Source organism: Bidens hawaiensis, unplaced genomic scaffold (genome assembly GCF_021521415.1).
Source record: "Bidens hawaiensis isolate Kalapana, Puna unplaced genomic scaffold, B.hawaiensis_p1.1 tig00012849_1, whole genome shotgun sequence".
Taxonomy (NCBI): domain Eukaryota; kingdom Viridiplantae; phylum Streptophyta; class Magnoliopsida; order Asterales; family Asteraceae; genus Bidens; species Bidens hawaiensis.
Genome location: NW_027492073.1, coordinates 330,587 through 351,210, shown reverse-complemented (window position 1 = coordinate 351,210; position 20,624 = coordinate 330,587). Strand labels below are relative to the sequence as shown.

At 37.7% G+C, this 20,624-nt stretch overlaps 2 protein-coding genes and 1 pseudogene across 3 annotated transcripts; 2 read left to right on the top strand and 1 right to left on the bottom strand.

Annotated features, from left to right (window-relative positions):
• Positions 1-1,772: 1,772 nt before the first annotated feature.
• On the top strand, positions 1,773-7,731 carry LOC143542459 (dual specificity protein phosphatase PHS1-like). The gene is made up of 11 exons (XM_077035039.1): positions 1,773-1,900; positions 2,042-2,116; positions 2,723-2,865; positions 2,974-3,181; positions 3,267-3,443; positions 3,534-3,694; positions 4,175-5,228; positions 5,793-5,939; positions 6,028-6,255; positions 7,053-7,210; positions 7,294-7,731. Exons 1-11 carry the CDS (start codon positions 1,850-1,852, stop codon positions 7,622-7,624), a joined length of 2,733 nt encoding a protein of 910 aa, XP_076891154.1. The 5' UTR covers positions 1,773-1,849; the 3' UTR covers positions 7,625-7,731.
• An 861-nt stretch (positions 7,732-8,592) lies between these two features.
• On the bottom strand, positions 8,593-13,085 carry LOC143542457 (ATP-dependent Clp protease ATP-binding subunit ClpA homolog CD4B, chloroplastic-like; annotated as a pseudogene). Its single transcript, XR_013136906.1, has 10 exons — positions 12,950-13,085; positions 12,109-12,666; positions 11,922-12,037; positions 11,162-11,284; positions 10,909-11,093; positions 10,588-10,803; positions 10,287-10,504; positions 10,131-10,206; positions 9,971-10,060; positions 8,593-9,903 (listed from the first exon to the last, which is right to left on the bottom strand). The product of XR_013136906.1 is annotated as an ATP-dependent Clp protease ATP-binding subunit ClpA homolog CD4B, chloroplastic-like (transcript).
• Positions 13,086-16,608: 3,523 nt separating this feature from the next.
• Positions 16,609-19,867, top strand: LOC143542455 (uncharacterized). Its single transcript, XM_077035036.1, has one exon. The coding sequence runs from the start codon at positions 16,609-16,611 to the stop codon at positions 19,738-19,740; it is 3,132 nt and encodes a 1,043-aa protein (XP_076891151.1). The 3' UTR covers positions 19,741-19,867.
• The last annotated feature ends 757 nt before the right edge of the window (positions 19,868-20,624 follow it).

Here is a 20,624-nt window from a genome sequence, read left to right as displayed (position 1 = left end):
TAACGGGTCTACCCAATGAGCGGTGACACAAAGATAAGATTCGGGTAGACCATGTGGAGCCGACCAAACATCACTAGTTAAGTTTATTCCCGTATTTATATTTTCAAAATATGCAATTAGTACCTCTTTGGCCTTCTTCCACAATTTTAAACAATAACGTTTAAGAGTATGACGACTTACGTGAGTGTATTGTGGTTGAAGCGTATCTCGAATCATGGCGGTTAAGCGAGGGTTGTCGAAGTGGCTAAACGGCAAAGCTTCTTGAATCACAAACTTCGCCATACGATCTTGAACTCGATCAATTTGGTATGTAAATATTCCGCCTTCACTATCCATTTGCGTTTGTTGCGAATCGACGTTCTTTTTCAACGCCTTGCAATACGGTTTTTCGATGTGTTTCTTCAAATTTGAATTCGAAAGTGGGTTTAAATAAATCCCACAAAACTTGCATCGAGCCTTCAATGAATGGTTACTCAATTCAACCAAATCCCAATTGCACCAAATCTCTTGATTACGATTATGAGGTACAATACGAACGAAACTTGGTTCGACGTTGGAACCTTGACCAACCGATGATTGTGAGGCAGCCATAACAACAAATATGAATATAGAAGAAGAGAAAACAAGAGATTAGAGAACTCAAAACGTTGTAATAGCGTTTTTTTGTATTTTTTTGCGTTCGGGTTTGCGTTTTGAGTGTTGTGATGAACCCATGACACCAAATACCTATTTATACTAGTAGTGGGGTGCTTGGGGGAGCCAAAAAACGGCTATTTTTGACCCCAATGGTCAAAAAACGGCCAAAAAAACGATTTCCAACGGCTATATTCGATCCAACGGCTAGAACCGGTTAAGAACCGGTTCCGGATGGTTCGGTTCCAGAACCGGTTCTGGTTCGGTTCCGGTTCCTACCCGCCCCCACTCAAAAATGCAAGGACCGGTCACGGATCATCGGGTTGAATCAGATAGGGTCCGGTTCCTACAAAAAACGGGTAGGAACCGGTTCGGGTCCACCGGTTCGGTTCCAGGAACCGGTTTCGTTGAACATCTCTAACCATAACTGAGCCTTGGTTAAGGGATATGCTTAATAATAAGTCAACAATCATAACCGATTCTTGGTTATGATTAAACGGGTATAGTTTTGATCAATGGTTGGTTATGGGTCGCTTTCACTTAATGTTTAATTATGGGATCATCTGCCAAAATTTTGATATTTAATTTTATAATAAAGATGATGCATCCGTTCACAATAAAATGATAAATGAATTAAATATGAACAAATTAAAAAATAATAAATAACGCCAACGGTTTATAAGCAAATATGTGAAAAACTATAAATCAATTGTATTATTTATTTCTTTTTCATACTACATACAATGATACAAATATGCTTACAGCTTTAGTTTTAGCATTAGTTGCTGTATAATTTAGCAAAAATATATTAAATTGAATTGGCTAAAATGTTTAGTCCTGTTAACATTGACTTATGAGACATCCTTAACTATAGCTGACAGCCATAACCGATTTATCAGTTAATCAACGAACCTTAACCATAACTTTAATCTCAGTTATCTTTTCAGTTAGTTTTGGTTAACGGTTTAAGGTATGCTTAGTTAATTTATCATGGAACTACTTTGGGGGACCTAAGATGCTTCAACAATATACTTTTACAAGAAAACTTATGAAAACATGAGGGTATTATCATCATCTATTAAAATACGTATATATATTAATATTATTATTATTCCTTCCTCTGACCGACCGTCACGTGATCGATCACCGGTGAATAACTAACCGTAAGTCTTTCCGGCCACCGTAAAAGTAAGCGATTAATTATTGAAATCTAAGAATGGCGGCCGGTGAGACAAAAGATGACCTTTACGCTCTTTCTATCCATCAGGTAATTCATCATTTCAATACCTTTTCTATTTCAAATTTAAATTCAAATTCAAAAAGCGCCTACGTTTGTTTAATTGCTTTGGATCTAGCCTAGGGTTGTTCTACATTGCAACGTGCCCTAATATTATCTGTAAATATGCAGAGAGACGATGATAAGGAGTTTGATTTCGGATATGACGATACTGATGCTCCTCTTCCCCTTACTGTCGCCTCTCGTGTTCGTTCGCTCGCTCGCTCGCTTATTTTTACTTCGTTTTCTCACATTATAATAGTTATTGTTGTTGTTTTTTCAAAATGAGACATGAGTTTATGCCCTAAATGCTGCAATCATGGCTGTAAACGAACCAAACGTTAAGTTCGTTTGTTTAATAAATGAACAAACACGAACACGATATATTGTTAATTGTTTGTTTTGTAAACTCTCCTGCTTTGACTAACAACAAATCTAGTTACTTGTGTTTCGTTGATTATTGTTATTATTATTTAACTTTATATTTAGTTAAGGTGATCATGTCTAATGTCTTTGGTTAAGAATGATGCTTTTTTTTTCTTTCTTAAATAGTATATGTTCGTTTGCGCTCGTGAACAAGTTCATTTTCTTAACGGACGAATATTTTTTCATTAGGTTAGTGTTCATGAACCGTTCGTCAACAAGTTTAACGCTAAACGAGCGAACATGAACAAGGCTTCATTCGGTTTGGTTCGTTTACAGCCCTAGCTGAAATTCATGAATGTTTATCCCTAGTCTTCCCAAATTGGAGTATAAATGTATAAAGTGTATGATGCACTGCCTGAACTGATAATTGGTTATTGGTTGGTGTAGGTATTGTACATGTTGGGTCATAATGCAGCAGGCACTGCTTTTAGGTTTTCTCAATGGTTGGAGTTAGTTAGGAAACGAAGTGCTAGGTATAAGTCGTCTGGATTCCCTCGCCACCCTCAAAGACTTGATACCATGCTCTTAAGGTTATTTTTCATTTTCTCAGTTATTTTCTTGTGTAAACGCGTATGCCATTTGATCTTATAATAGGAATTTTGATTGCTTAGTTTTGTAATTGTGATTAAACTGTACAGTGCAGCAGGGGATTTAAGTTTGGATTTAAAAAAGCTTCCGTCTTTTGAGCAAGTTACAGAAATTAGTTTATGGGAAAGACTCGGTAAGGCTGCAATGTTGAACATCGAGTCAAGCTCATTTTCATGGAACATGCTTTCTTCACTTCACCGTACTGAACAAAGCAGCAGTATTGAACATTCTGAGGATGATATGAATAAAGCATTAGAAGTGTGTGTTTCTTCAATGATATACTGACATGAAATTCGGGTCTTAAAATTTACTATTTGTAACTTCGTGTTTTGATCAAGTACAGGTAACAGTGAATTCAGGTGGAGTTGTATTCTTTGCACTGTTTAACCATAATGAAAGTGGTGAGTTTGTCCCTAAAGAATCAGCAGCTGTTATCAAATTTGCATCTTCTAGAATGGCTACACAGTCGGAACGACTTGGTTATGAATTTGCAAAATGGCTTGGTGTTAGAACTCCACAAGTTATTATAATTTCTGACTTTTTTTTACCAGATTTAGGTTTACTGTCTGTGAAAATGTTATTAAATGTTACTGCATTATAACGTGTGCAGGCTAGAGTGATTCACAATTGTAGTCCTGAGTGGTTAGAAATCAAGGAAGCTGCAGAAAGAGCAAGAGAGGCTGCAATCTCTGATGGAGATGAAGTTGGTGAAGTTACTTGCTCAGAACTTCTAGAAGCTCTTGAACTCAGCCGATGCCTTTTCTTGATGAAGTATGGTTTTGTACTTTACTACTGTTCGTGTTTTTTCGTTTAATTCAACTGAACACGAACAATTTAACGAATGGGGTTTTCTTGTACGTGTTCGTTTGTTAAGAAAATGAGTGTGTGTTCGTTTGTAATAGAATTAACGAACGATTTACGAACATAAATGAACACACATAGATGAACAAAACATAACCAAGCGAACACCGATTTAAATAAAACGTGAACTCAATCCATCGGGCCTAAAAAGTAATAAAAGTAGACTAAATTGTTGTGGGCCTAAAAGGTTTAACTGAATATATAGATGAACATAAACGAACAAACTTAAACACACGTAAACGAACAAACATCAACTAGCGTAAATGAAAAGACATAAACAAATGTTCACTAACATAAGTGAACGAACAAGAAATGTGTTCATGTTTGTTCATTTAACTAAAATGAGCTTCACAAACTGTTTACTAAATGTTCGGTTTGGTTCGTTAACAGTTATGTGCATGGATCTCCCCTTTTGGAAAACTCAAGTGCATTCCAAACACAAGAAGCCGCAGAAAAGACGGCGGCTGCCCTTGGTAGAATCTCAATGTTGGATCTCGTTATCAGAAACGAAGACCGGTTTCAGTGTCGGTATCTGAGGTGGCGAGGTAACTCTGCAAACTTATTATTAGCAGACAAAATGGCGCCTGCAAATAGAGACGCATTAGAAGAAGCTTTTGATTCTGCTATTAATAGATATAGACCAAGGGTAATTCGGGCACTTCAAAAAGAAAGAAGATCAACTTCAGGAGATATGAGAATAAGTACCGATGATTCAAATTTATCATCAAAAACCTTTCATCTTTCTGATGAAAAACCTTTAAAAAGACAAGTTACAATGGATCCAATACTAACCGATTTTGATATTGTGGCTATTGACTCTGGTGTCCCTCGTCGACCTCCAGCTGGAAAGCGTTTACACGATCAAGAAAACTATCCTAAACTGGTTGAACTCCTTATCAACTGTCCTGAATACGCGTCACATTTGTTGCATGAAATTACTAACGGGAAATTAGGATTTCCTTCAGAAGCTTCTGAAACTTCTGGAAGCAATTCGACTTTTATTAAAGATATGATCTCGGTTATTCATGAATTTAGAAGCGGGTTTCGTGCAGCTCTGATGGATTTACAGGGTTTTCATATCCTTTTACTCACACTTCACCAAAAGCTGGATACTTTGTTGAGGATTTTTATGAATATTATTGATAAATCATCGAGTGGTGATTTTGATAAAGAAGATTTGATGATACTTGAGTCCCACACACAATCACAGTCTGCACCTTGTGTTTCTCCTCAAAGTAAGGGTGGCCAGGCAGATTCAAATGATAGTGATTTACAGAAAACAACTCAAAAAGCATCATGTTCGGGATCTAAAGATAATATAGACTCGGTTTCTCCATTATCACGGGATTCGTCTTCACATGGAAAGTCTAATAAGGCGAATGCAGAACCGTTACGCACTGCGTGCATCACCTCAAAGCTGCGTGATTTCCACAAATATGCTAAGGTTTGCTTAGAGAGTCATTTTTAACTTTTAACGAGTCAAACAGGTAAAATTATAGATGGTAATTTAAGTCAAAGAATGACCTTAACTCAGACATGTGTAACCTGATTATCTAAAACGGTCAACCGACTGGCTATATTGGTTGTAAACATGCTGGTTAGGTAACGGATTGTAAATGGGTTATAAACGAGTTGGCGAGTATATTTATGATCTTTTGAATTTTAATTATAATTTTAAACGGGCTGGTTATGTCAACTTGAAACTGACCCGTTTATGGCCTGAACCTGTTTAGCCCAACTGAGCCTGTAAACGAACCGAACACGAACACAACAATTAATTGAACGAACTTGTTTGTTCATGTTTGTTCATTTGTTAAAATAAACGAACTTCCTGCCAAATGGTTCACTGAACGTTAGCGAACTATATACGGGCCTAGCCCCAACTCTAATCCCTGTCATGTTTTTGTGTTCAGTCAGGAGTTGTCATTCCTTGGTAATAATATTATTAAAATAACATAATTCTTTGAATCATCTTTGATACAAATTAGTTATCCATTTATCTTTACAGGTAGATGCTGAACTAAATAAAGAACTAGAACAATGGAACGAATTGCTAAAACGCGAAGCCATAAAGCTATGTCAAGAAAATAATTTCATCTCAGGGTATTTCGAGAGCACCGAGAGTAATTATGTTGTCGATGCTTATGAATTGAAGGTAATTTATCCAAATTATGAAAACATTATCTCCTTAATACCAAGTTTCCACTTTATTTACAGTTTACTTGTGTTTGTTTAATTTACAGCTTAGGCTTGAACATATCCTTGAGAGAATATCAATAATATCCGATGCTGGAAATACAGAAAAACCATCAATGATTACAAGTAACTTATTTATTGGTGGATCGTTAGCTGCAAGATCGGTTTACACATTGCAACATATAGGGATTACACATATATTGTGTTTGTGTACTAATGAAATTGGACAGTCTGAATCTCAACGGACCGACTTATTTGAGTATTTAAATTTTTCTGTAAGTTATATATCCTTTATTTTTTTTGTATAAATCTTTTTGAAGTGGCAAAATGGGCCTGGTCTGAACGGGTAGGCCTGTAAATTAACCGAAAGTTTAATATGTTTGTTTCTTTAATAAAGGAACGAACATGAACACATGTCTTGTTTGTTCATTCACATTTAGTGAACTTTCGCTTACGTTCGTCCATTTAAATTCATTTATTTTTGTTCGTTTACATTCATTTATGTTCGTGAGTTTACATTTGCTTAAGTTCGCTTGTTAATATATACATTAAATTTTTTTGACCCATTAAAACCTTGTATAATTTAACAACTTTTTAGGCCCAACACAACATTAGTTATAACTAGTTTTAGCCCAGTTATGTTCGTTAGTTTACGTTCGTTTATGCTGTTAACGAATGAACACGAACAATAAAACCATGTGTGTTTAGTTGTTCGTGTTCAATCTTTTGTTCGGTTAAAATTAAACGGACAAACATGATAAACGGGTCATTTTTGTACATGCCAAATCAGGCTTGGTTGGCCAGAATCACTTTTTGTCTAAAGTTTTAAAGTTTACTGTATATTGTTATACTACCATATATAATTTCTTGAAAAAACAATTTCAGTAATAATCTAATTCTTTAGATCAAATGATTTATGCGGTTGTATGCATTAGAAGTACATTGTGGGCTACTTTCAGCTCGTTTGGCACATTTTGTTTTCAACTAATCTTTTTTCATTTTACCTGTTTGACCCGTTAGAGATTTAACACATCCTGAATCAGCCCATTAAGATTTTTGTTATGATTAACAGATTGGCGATGAAGAAGATTCAAACATCAGTGATATATTTGAAGATGCGCACCAATTCATTGATGGTGTTGAAAAAAAAGGCGGTAAGGTTTTGGTTCATTGCTTTGAAGGGAGAAGCAGGAGCGCAACGGTTGTTCTCTCTTACTTAATGATGAGGAAGTAAGTTTTATCCCTTGTTTAATTTGACACATTTTTACTAGTATAACATTATTCATTATTTATGGTTGTGGTTATTTGTGAAGGAATTATACATTGCTGAAAGCATGGAATATTCTAAGAAGAGTACATAGGCGAGCGCATCCGAACGATGGATTTGCAAGGGCACTTTTGGAATTAGACAAAAAGTTGCATGGAAAGGCTTCAATGGAGTGGCAACAAAAAAAGCCCGCGATGAGGGTGTGCCAGATATGTGGGAAGAACGCAGGCTTAAGCAGCAACGCGTTGAAGCTTCACTTACAAAAAGCACATAAGAAGTTGTCATCAGGGAGTATAGATAGTGCCATGACTATGGAGATACAAAAGGTTTTAGAGGCACTCAGTATTGCACAGAGACAATCTCTTTCTAGTGATTAATTAACTGAATGATAATGTATAAATACAATGTTGTATCAATATATGCTGGTATATAGAATCATGTTGTAACTTTTATTTTTATAGACAAAAATCACATAAAAATACATTGTATACAACATTAAGAGTCTATTCTTATTAGTTATTAGTTAATAGACTATATTAAGATTCTATGGCTCCAGTTTCACTTGTTTTCTGTCTTTTAACCTCTCACCTTTACTTGATTTCATTGGTTAGTGTAACGTTGATATCTTGTAAGTTATTTATTACCAGGTTCTCACAGTTACCAAAAAAGATTACTTGTAGAGTAAGTTAATAGACCATGCGTAGTAAAAACTCTTCACTCCTATGTGTTTAACGCCACGTGGCGTCCAGTCATCTTTTCCGAGTTTTGCAAAAAAGTTGTGTAGTAAAAAGTCAAAACTCTATTCAAAACTATCCAACAGTCACTGTTTCGAAATAAGTTTTACATCCGTCAAATCGTATCTTTCTTCCGATCAAAAGCCCAAAAACATCCGTTTGAAGTTCGGAAAAACTCTATTCCCTTCTTGTTGCTGCTATTAACTTAGCGAGAGAGAGAGAGAGAGAGAGAGAGCTACATGCCTATAGAGATAAAGAAGAGGAGGAGAGAAGGATGGAAAGTGAGGGACTAAAGAGATTCTTCGCTTCTCCAACGTTGTCTACACAATATGTCGATGTTTATCTCCAAAGCGCCAACGCTGTCTACACAATATGTCGATGTTTATCTCCAAAGCGCACGCCTGAGAGCAGTGTTCCCACTTGTAAAATATAATGTAACACCTTGTAAAATTGGCTTCTTGATGACTTGCCAGTCCATATGTATTTTAAAGAAAATAAAACAAAGCTGATGTGACATTCAGTGACAGTATCCTAAAATTAAAAACATTGTTGAATTGGACAGTTGTGTTAAATTCTGGTGCATTCAAGTAATTATTTTCTAAGTTTATCTTTCAATATTTTTGTTATGTGCCAAAGTAACTTCAACACGTAACTAAATTACTTAAATCGAATGACGAATGAAATAAATGTCCGAAAATCCAATACCCCGACCAACGTAAAATGACCAAAATACCCTTCGTCTACACTACAATCGGCTCAGGTAACACCTCTGGCGGAGCACCACCTGCAGCATTCAAAACCGTAACATTACCATCCGAATCAACATCCACAATCACCGAATCACCCTCCTTGATCTCGCGTGCAAGCATCTTTTCCGCCATACTATCCTCCAAAAGCCTCATTATTGCCCTCCTCAAAGGCCTTGCACCATAACTAGGGTTATACCCTTCTTCAACCACCCTATCTCTAAATCTCACAGTCACTTGAAGCTCTATTTCTTTACCCTTTAACCTCTCAAACACTTCCTTTAACATAATATCAGCAATCTCTTTGACTTCCAACTTGGTCAACTGTCTAAATACTATCATATCATCCAATCTGTTTAAAAACTCGGGCCTAAAATACTGCTTAAGTTCTTCGGTTACTAAACTTTTGATTCGGTTATAACTACTGTCTTTCTCGTCATAATCGAGGTCAAATCCGATTCTCCAACCACCTTTTTCAATAACACTGCTTCCGACATTCGATGTCATGATTAAAAGCGTGTTCTTAAAGTCAACGGTCCGACCTTTGCTATCGGTCAACCTTCCGTCTTCGAGAATTTGAAGCATCATATTAAACACATCGGGGTGAGCTTTTTCGATTTCGTCGAATAGGACGAGTGTGTACGGACGGCGGCGGACTGCTTCAGTCAACTGACCGCCTTCGGTGTAACCGACGTAACCGGGCGGCGAACCGATGAGTTTTGAAACCGTGTGTCGTTCCATAAACTCGCTCATGTTAAGTCGGATCATGGATTCTTCGGACCCGAAGTAGTATGTGGCTAGTGATTTGGCGAGATCGGATTTCCCGACACCAGTGGGACCCGAGAATATGAAGCTGGCGATGGGGCGGTTAGGGTTTTTGAGACCGACACGGGCTCGGCGGATGGCTCGGCTAATGGCTTTGACTGCTTCGTCCTGACCAATGACGCGTGTGTGAAGGGTGTCTTCCATTTTGAGGAGGCGGTTTGACTCGTCACTGCTGACTTTCTCCACGGGTATTCCAGTCCACGTGGCGACAATATGTTGGATGTCGGATTCTGTCACTGTGGGACCCTCATCACCCGCTTCAACCTTGGCTTTACTCATTTCTTTGTTTTTATCAATTAGAGTTGATATTTGAAGCTTGAGATCCATTTCTCTATCTCTAAGCTCCCCTGCCTGGTCAGAAGTCAAACTTAAGGTCAAAGTCAAACATATGAAATGAGTCAATGAAGAGAAGCATTACCTTTTCAAAGTCCTGACCACGGACTGCTTCGTTTTTCTCTTTTGTTATCTGTCTAAGCTCTTTCTCAAGCTCTTTAGCTTCTTCAGGTAACTAGTCATACAAACAGGTAGTAAACATGTCAAAACTGGTTGTAAACGAGTCAACAAATAAATATATGTACCTGTGCATGGCGAAGTCTAACACGAGATCCGGCTTCATCGATCAAATCGATTGCTTAATCAGGAAGAAAACGATCACTGTAGCGTATGACAAAAATCATCAACCATTGTAAAAGGTCATCTTATAATACAGATATAAATCGTATAATAGTAAATACCTTATATATTGATGTGCTAGTTCAGCAGCAGCAACTACAGCCTCGTCAGTGTACCGAAGCTTATGATGAATTTCATATCTTTCTCTAAGCCCTCTTAAAATCTGTATTGCTTCATCAACAGACGGCTCGGGTACCTTAACGGGCTGGAACCGTCTCTCTAATGCTGGATCTTTTTCAATATGCTTTCGGTATTCATCAAGTGTTGTAGCCCCAATGCACTGTCACATAACACATTAACACACATCAATTAATAAACTCCTTCTAAAAAAACATAAATTACAATAATAATATTACTGGTTACCTGCAATTCACCTCTAGCGAGAGCGGGTTTTAATATATTAGCAGCATCAATTGCTCCTTCTGCAGCACCGGCTCCAATAAGAGTATGAACCTCGTCAATAAAAAGAATAATATCATCACTTTGTTTTATTTCTTCCATCAACTTTTTTAATCTTTCTTCAAACTCTCCTCGATACTTTGTGCCAGCAACAAGCAGACCCATATCTAGGGTTATCACCTGAATACATTACAAAACAAAAGAATGAAACTTGTTTTGACCCGTTACCCGACCCACCCATCTTGCCACCTGTAAAGTTTCTAGAATGTCATGAAGTCAACTCACCTTCTTCCCCTCAATGGTTTCAGGCACATCGCCATTTGCAATTCTTTGAGCAAGACCTTCTGCAATGGCGGTTTTCCGACACCTGGCTCACCAATAAGGCAAGGGTTGTTCTTGGTTCGGCGGCCCAAAATCTGTGTGACCGGTTCAATTTGTGGCTGCCTTCCAACCACCGGATCCAACTTACCCTATAAATAAAAAAAAGGTGATTTAAATAAAAAATTAATATACATCAAGAAACCATTATGCAACATACCTCCTCAGCTAGCTTTGTTAAGTTTGTTCCATACTCCTCAAGTGTCGGCATCTTGCTACCAGAGGTCCCGCCACCAACACCTGCACCAACTGCTTCTGCACTCTCACCAACCATTCGAATCACCTACTCGTGAATTTGAAAAAGAAATGACCAAATTAAAATAAATATAACAAATAGGGTTAAAATTTTGAAAATGTGAATGCGACTGGAATAATATCTAAATGCTAGGCCTGTAAAGAAACCAAGCATCAACTGTTCGTGAATTGTTCGGCGGGAAGTTCGTTTATTTAAAAAACAAACATTCATGAACAAGAAAAGAATTCAGTCAATTGAACGTACAAACATGAACACATATCTCGTTCATTCATTTATGCTCGTGAACGTTCATTTGCGTTTGTTTAAGCTGGTTTGTTACATTCATTTATGTTTGTTAGTATACGTTTGTATTTCATTCGTTTACACTCATTAATTGGTTTTACAGTTTTACCTCAGTTGTGTCTGTTCATCTATGTTCAGGCATGTTCATATCGTTTATGTTCGTGAATAATATGTTATAATGTTAACAAACGAACATGAACACGCTCATTTCGTTAGTTTAATTGTTTCGTGTTCATAGTGTTTGTTCGCTTAAAGTTCAACGAACAAGCACCAACATACTTCGTTCTTGTTCCTTCAGTTTGTTTACAGGTAGCAAATGCTAATAAACCCTAATGTTAACGTTCCAACAACTATAATTAACAAAAAACAACAATAGACTTGCCTGAGTGCGAATGTTACTAGGGTCGGCCCCTAAATTCTCCAAAACACGAGCTGCAACACCCTCACCCTCTCGAAGCAAACCGAGTAGCAAATGCTCTGATCCAATATAATTGTGACCTAAACACATTTCCATAATAAAATTAAATAACTGCTATTGAAGAAAAATCAGCCAAAAAAGTTAAAAAAACCAAGTAGACGAGCTTCTTCCAACGAGAGTTCCAAAACGCGTTTAGCTCGAGGCGTAAACGGAATCTCAACAGCAACAAAACCACTACCCCTACCAATAATCTTCTCAACTTCCACACGCGCGTCTTTCAAACTAATCCCCATAGATTTCAAAACCTTAGCAGCAATTCCAGTTCCTTCACCAATAAGCCCTAAAAATATCTGCTCCGTGCCAACAAAATTGTGTCCTAACCGACGCGCCTCCTCTTGCGCAAGCATAATTACCTTTATAGCCTTCTCCGTAAACCTCTCAAACATCGCTTTCGGAACAACACGAGTTGCCACCCGTTTCGACCGAACAGAAGTCGCTAACGAAACCCAAGAATGAAAATCTTGACCCGTTTTCATGATACTATCTAACGAATTCGACCCGCGCAGGCCTGAAAAGGTCCTGATTCTCATTGGTGCATATGAACATGATATCATTTTAACCATTCTTTTCGCCTTCCCGGTTTTATAAACCTTTGTTTCGCGGTCAACCGACGCGAAATAAGCAGCATGAATTAGTGAACCAGCCATAGCTGCAACCAAAAGAATAATAATTAGGTATCCTTACAACATTGTATTATCAGTTTAACAGCTATTGTTGACTAAAGTCAAACATGAAATCAAATACAAGAATACAAGTTTTGGGTTCTGGGTTTACAACTAATTTGCATTAAACCATCAAATAATGAATCAAATCACGAATAGTAGCAAGATACAAGTATAAGAAAGTAATATCTTTTGGTGCAAGAAAACAATTAAAGTTTTGATTTTGAATAATTTAAAAGAAGGAATCGAATCAGGTGATGAATACTTTACCGGAGGTTGATATGAAGGAAAGCTAGGGTTTTGAGAAGAAGATAATATAGCCGTCAGTGAGTCTATGGGATGATGCAGTGCACCTTCATGTACCTACCTGCAATGCTTCTTTGATGTATTTTTATTTTTATTTAATAATTTGCTATAACCCTAAAACTTTGTAAACTCCACGTTTTTGTCCTATTTATTTACTCATGTGTTTTTGCTTTATATTTTTTTTAGATTTATTTTCTTTTTTTTTTTTTGAACGGCCAACTAAGTAACGCCGGGTACCACGTACGCGACCCCCATTGGTTAAAGGTAGCATGAGCCGGCCACTAGTCCGGACGGATGGAGCCCCTAGCGGTCCACCTGTTGAGGGATTCACCGGATAAAACCCGACCCCCACGCCCGCCAAACGGCACGACAGCGAGGAGCCGGTAAAACCGGGTGAGATGAGGACTCGAACCCTGGCAAACCAGGGTCATCCCTCATATCTCCCATATAAGTTGGTGGTAGTGAGGTTTTTAGATTTATTTTCTAGGTTTTTAAATAAGCAACTAGGAAATATTTATTGATGATTTCATTTTACGGGTTTTGGATTTTAAGTTAATGAAGAGGGGTAGTGTATTTTGTATTTTTATTCTTAGTATATATCCTTACTATATGAGATATGAACAACTTATATCATAAAACCTTTTTTTTAACTCAATTTCATTGGTGGTAGGTGGTGTTTTGTGATAGTAGGTAGTTTCATTGTGGTGGTAGTCTGGTGGTAGGTAACCAGGTTATAACATTTTTAACGTTAAATATTTCATGTGATATAAATATGATGTGTTAAATGACACGTCAGATTAATCCTTAACACCCACAAATGACTATCTCCAACACATTTTAAATAAAATAAAGTGTCGTTTTTGTCCTTGATAGTTGATCACAAATATTTTTTTCATTCAAAAGTGTTTTTTTTTTATCTGGAATCTTAGGCCATATGCAATGGGGCTACAATTTGGGCGATTTTGGGCGCGAAGGGGCTCGAACACCGCCCCCTGGGCGATTTTTGGGCGAAAAGGGGCGGGGGCGAGGTCTTCTTCTCGCCTGGAAGAAGGGGCGATTTTCAGGGTGGTGGGCCCGGCATGTATGGATGTGTGTGTGTTATATATACATATATATATATATATATATATATATATATTATTATTATATTACTAGTTGTAGCCCCTACACCATTACACCCCAAAAACAAATTTTTACCCCTTGCTGACTGGGCACCACACGACGCAATTCGCCTCCAATTGTAGCTCCTCCACTACGCATAGCCTTAATAGTGAGTAATTAATGGAATAAAAAAAGTGTGAAAATATATTCAAAAAATGTAAGGCGTTTTTATGACATAGCATTTCAATTTATCGTGGATCTATTACAGATGCCCATGCCCTAAGGCCATGTGTAGTGGGGCTTGGGTTTGGGCGATTTTGGGCGACAATGGGCGCGAACACCGCCCCCCTGGGCTGCAAAGGGGTGAAACTGGGGCGAAATGTGGAGGGGAGATGTATAGTTGTCGTTGCTTCCTTGTTTCATTTATTATTATTATATTTTGTATGTGTGTGATATATATATATATATATATATATATATATATTATATTACTATTGTAGCCCGTACACCATTACACCCAAAAAACAAATCTCACCCCTTGCTGACTGGGCGCTACACGGCGCAAAACGCCCTAATTTGTAGCCCCACCACTACGCATAGCCTAATGAGTGGCGTACATGAGTGGTACTAGGTGGTTAAGAAGAAAGTTTTAAACAAAAAAAAAGTGAATACAAAAATAAAACAAGGATATAACTAAAAGAAATAAAAGGTTATAACAAGGTTATCACTTTTATCTGAAACTGAACCCGGGAAAATTTGTATTGGAACGGAACTTACCCGACCCGAAAAAACCCAAACCAAAGTAATTCAGGTTGGTTATTGATTCTGATATTGAGTTTCAAGTCAACCCAAAAAACTCAATAAACTTTTAGGTTTAGAACCAAATATATTTTTAGGTATAACATGCTTAAGCCTTAGCCACTAAAGTTATCAAAATCTGGCCTAACCCGTTGTTGTCATTCCACATATTATGAATCGACTTTTTATTAGTAACATGTTTTGTCGTTCATGACTAATAGCAACCATAATCGAACAACCAAATCACATATGATTAAAGACGATCATGGTTGGAGTTTATTTTACTCTTCTTTTGAATTGTTTTTATCAGATTTTGTTGGTTTGTTATTTGGTTATTTACATTACAACCAAACAAGAATATGTTTTATTTTAACGTTGTAGTTTTTTTATTTTTTTCTGCTCTCTTTTTTGTTTTTTAGGATACTCAAAACTCGATTAACACAACCCAAATTCAAATTACTCAAATTTGAAAACCAAGGAGAGATTTGGGTTGAATTCGGGTTAAAGTTTAAAACTTTGAAACTCTAAACACAAATCCGAAGAACACCCATAATCCCAAGGTTATAAATACCGAAAATTTCATAAATAAGAATTCATGAAACAAAGAACTTTATACAGGTTAACTAAAATTAAAGGACCAATATCATTCTCTACTTTAGGGGGTGTTTGGTAGAGGGATTTGATTGGGGAAAAATGGAATTAAAAATATTTCTTTTGTTTGTTTTCCACTTTTCATTTCTATTTCTCTTTCTATTTCTCTAAAACTAGAGAATTCCATTTCTCTTTAAAACAAAGAGAAATCCATTTCTCAGCAGCCTCCTCATAGCATGTCACCACCTCGTCTCCGGCCACCACCTCGTCTCCGACCACCACCCCGTCTCCGGCCTCGTCTTCGGCCGCCACCTCGTCTCCAAGTCTGCAACCGCCACCTCGTCTCCAAGTCTGCAACCACTACCCCGTCTCCGCCGTTCGCAGTGGTGAACACAGAGATGGTAACCGGTTGTAGGTTGCAGGTGGTACGGGTGAACGGAGATTAGGGTTTCAAGTGGTGGTTCTGATTATCATCATCATCATCGCCACCACAACCACCACCACAAAATCTCCAAAGAGGCAGTGATGACAGATCTGAGCCTCCTTTTTCTATATCTTATGTTCCAAAAATTTGAATCTTTTTAATTTCTTGTGTACTGTGGTTGAAGAAGGGGGTTTGGTGGCGGCAGCCGGTGGTGGTGGGCTGTGGTTGAAGAAAAGGGCTGTGGTGGTGTGGGGCTGTGGTGGTGGGGCTGGTGGTGGTGGTGGGGCTGTGGTGGTGGTGCTGTGGTGGTGGGGATGTGGTGGTGGGGCTGCGGTGGTGAGTGGTGTCAGGTTGGGTGGAGGTGGGGTTGGGTATGGTAGAGTTCTCTGTTTATTTTCTCATGTACCAAACAAGAGAAATGATTCTCATTCTCCATACCAATTCTCTTTCTCTACGATTCCATTTCCATTTCTATTTTTTCTCCATTTCCATTATCTGTACCAATCACCCCTTAGTACTTTTTTCATTTTCAACTTTCAAGCAACCTGCTAAGCTTGGCTGCTTGCAGCTTCCTATTCGAACCCTAAAATGCGAATAATCATTCTCAATGCATTGATCTAAACCATGGATTATCCATATCAATAGCAAAAGATCCGACCCATTCTTCTTCTTCTTCATTTCATTTCTCTGCAATTATTTTCCACCAACCATGCGAGCCATAAACCTCATAAAAACCCAATCTTTTCCAAAATCAAGATTAGGGTTTTGCTCAAAGATCCCCAAACAAGACGATAAACAAACAGTAACCCAAATCACATCAATTCTCCATCAAGACGATGACTGGCTGTCACACATCAAATCAATTCAAAACCTCAATCAGAAGCTAAACCCAGATGTAATCGAATCAGTTCTTCATCAAAATCAATCATTTGACCCCAAAAGACTCCACCTTTTGTTCAAATGGTCCACCAACGAAATGGGTATTGCTCAGAATCCTAAATCTTTCTTGATTCTTTCAATGTGTTTCTGTAATTCCAGTCAGTTAAGGAAGGCCAGTGCCATTCTTGACCAGATGATTGAAACCCGTACGCCGTTTTCGGATGTCTTTAACGCGGTTGCAAGTGTTGAATTTAGTTCTGTAGGCCTTTCGCAGCTGATTTACGCTTATAAGAATAAATCTTTGTTGAATGAAGCTGTTTGTTTGTTGTTAAGCTTAAAGAATATTGACGTTTTCCCGAATTCGGTGTGCTTGAATTCGTTGATGGGTGATTTGTTAAAAAACAATAAGATTGATTTGTTTTGGAAGGTGAATGATAGATTAGTTGAAGCCAATGTGGCACCTGATGTTTATAGATACAGTAATATGATTACCGCTTATTGTAAAAGCGGAGACATTGACGAGGCGAAAAGGGTATTTTTGGAAATGGAGGGGAAAAATTGCAGGCCTAATTTGGTGACATACAGTCTGTTAATTGGAGGGTTGTGTAGACGCGGCCTCGTTAACGAAGCTCTCGATTATAAAAAATCGATGATCGAAAATGGTTTGGTTCCCGATGAGCATACCTACTCGATAATAATAGAAGGATTATGCAAAGCGAAGAGATCAAGTGATGCAAAACGGGTTTTAGACGATATGATAAACGCGGGTTTGGTTCCTAAACCCGTTACTTATGGGTCTTTGATTGAGGGATTTAGAAAAGAAGGTAAGATCGATAAAGCTTTACGGGTCAAAGACGAGATGGTTGCTAAGAATTTAGACCCGCGATCCACTTTATGGTGGGTCAACTTTTTGATGAATGATTTGTTGAGACAAGATAATATGGAGTTGTTTTGGAAAACGTACGATGAAATGTCGGTATTTAAGTTAAAACCTGATGACTTTATGTATACCAACATTATCGGTGGTTACGCGAGGGTCGGGAAATTGGACGAGGCGAGAAAGGTGTTTGGTGAAATGAGAAAAAAGGGTTATAACCCGAGTTTATTAACGTACAATGTATTAATTAGCGGGTTGTGTAAAAGGGGCCTTGTTGATGAAGCTTTTGAGTTAAAAAGATTAATGGGAGGGGAGGGTTTGAGGCCCGATATTTATACGTACACGAGTCTTATAGACGGGTTATGCAAATTGAAGCGATCTCACGATGCAAAACTGTTGTTAGAAAACATGTTACATGTCGGTTTGTATCCGGATAAGGTTACTTATACCGCGTTGATTGACGGGTTCTTGAAACAAGGGGATGTAGACGAGGCGTTTAAGTTGAAAAACGAAATGGTTGTAAAAGGGATTGAAGTTAATCTTGTGACGTTCAATTGTATAATAGATGGATTGTGTAAGCTTAATCGGTGTGATGACGCGATTGAGGTTTTTGAAAATATGAAGGAGGCGGGTGTATCACCGGATGTTTTTTGTTACAATTCGTTAATTATTGGGCTTTGTAAGGCGCAAAGAATGGAGGAAGCGCGTGTCTTTTTGGCTCAAATGGTGGAAAGTGGAGTAAAGCCAAATGCTTTCACATACAAGGCGATTATTTCGGGTTATAATAATATAGGAAAGGTTAAGCTTGCGAATGTATGTTTTAGTGAAATGATTGGGATGGGAATCGTGCCAGATCAAGCGGTGTTGGCTTCCGTGATTGATGGTTATTGTAAAAATGGAAACGATAAGGAAGCACTCACGGTTTTGAAAAACATTTTGGGGAAAAGTGTTCTTCCGGATGAACAAATATACAACGCGTTTGTACAAGGTTTTTCAAAGAATGAAATGTTGGAGTTAGCAATGGAAGTCGTGTCTGAGGTTCGGGAAAAGGGTTTAAATCTTGATGTTCATGCCTGCAGTTCTCTGATTGCAGGGTTCGTTAAAAAAGACGATATTCAGAACGCCTTCCAGGTGTTTGATGAGATGCTTCTAAGAAACGTTTGTCCAAATATTGTCACGTATAATACTCTGATTCATGGGCTATGTAAGACGGGTGATGTTAAAAGGGCACGCGAGTTGTTTGATGGAATCCCGGGGGAGGGTGTGATGGTCAACGCGTTGACTTACGCTACATTAATCAATGGGTACTGCAAATCAAAGAATTTTTTGGAAGCGTTTAAGTTGTTAGATGAGATGTCCGTGAACGGGATTCAACCAGTTGAATCCGTGTATGGAGTGCTTGTGAAGGGCTGCTGTGAAGAAGCCGCCACCGAAAGGGCGTTTTTGGTATTTGACAGAATGGTGGAGAGCAGGCTTGCGCATACACCAACGTTTAACACGTTGATTAACGGGCTGTGCAAATTAGGGAAGGTGAATGAAGTAAGTTTAGCATTGAAAGACATGTTCGCTTCCAAGAATTTGACACCAAAAATAGAAGCTTTCGCACCCGTTTTACAATCTTACATCAAATCTGGAGAAAAATCAAAACTTTTTACAATCTTTGAAGATTTGATCTCATTGGGTACCAATAAAACCGAAGCTTCAGAAATCTTGAATAATCTTCTTTCTGAAGAAAATAATTTCAAAAATTCTTTTGAGCTTTTGGACGTGTTATTAGATAAGGATCTTTGTTGCAGCAACGTTTTTGATGGATTATTGGAAACGTTATGCAAAAAAGGGAAATTTTCTGAAGCATCGGCTTCCATTGATGAAGTGAAGAAGAGAGGGTTTGTACTTGGTGTTGACACGTGTAAGACTCTGATTGGCGGATTAAAGTCGAGCGGTTACGATGATGATGTAGCAGAGGTTTTGGATAAAATGGTGAAGTTTGGATGGGTTCCTAGTTCAACGACTGTGAACGATTTAATAAGTCAAGATGAAACAGATGTGAAAGAGGTTAATGTGTCGAATGAAGCAGCTTTGTAAGGTGTGATTCTATTGACAGTTGACAGTTAAAGGTGCGGGTCAAAGATGACCACATCTTATAAAATCGGTCAACATAAGATGATTCAGTTCATGATGATTTGCACCAGGTAATTTTGCGGTTTTTTAATATGTACGTTTTTTTTTTCAATATAAAAGCATATGTAGCGCTAAACCATGTCATTTGTTTTTTAGGTTGCAATCTGTGAATAAAGTTGCTTAGAGCTGATAACATATATCATTGAAATGAATGAGGGGATGCAGGCGGTTGATGACGAAGAAAACATTTAACTTGGAAAATTACTGGTGTAGTAGCTGACAAGAAATACAATTTTGGTACCTTTTCTTTGTTTACTATTGTATCAGTAGTTTGGATATTAGTAGAATATGTAGGAATATAGAGCAACAACCATGGTAGAGGTTTTGAGTTTGGGTTGAAAAAATAGTTGAATAATAGTCATTATGGTATTAACTGCAATTGACAAAATCAAGTTATAACCATTCAGGATTTTGAAATAGTGAACTGTAAGATTCTTTTTTCTCATGAGCTGTACTCAAGCAATATCAATCATAAAACAGTTTTGCATTGATTTAAAGTTTGGTTCCTCGTGTTTCTTACTTGATGAACTCGTTTCTTGTATGCGCCTATGCGGCCAAAATTGCTACCGGTATCAAAACAGTTGAAAATTGTTCGACGTCTTAACAAACTTTAACCAAAATCAAACTAAACTCTAATGATATATTCATCTCCAAAGCCTACAATGCATTTTAATCCTTACCTTTTAGTTGAGCCTCATTTTTAAATATATCAAAACACTGCAATTAAATTTTATATAGTTTGTATTTATCATATAAGGTCAAACCCTTCAGAAACAATCAACTGAAGA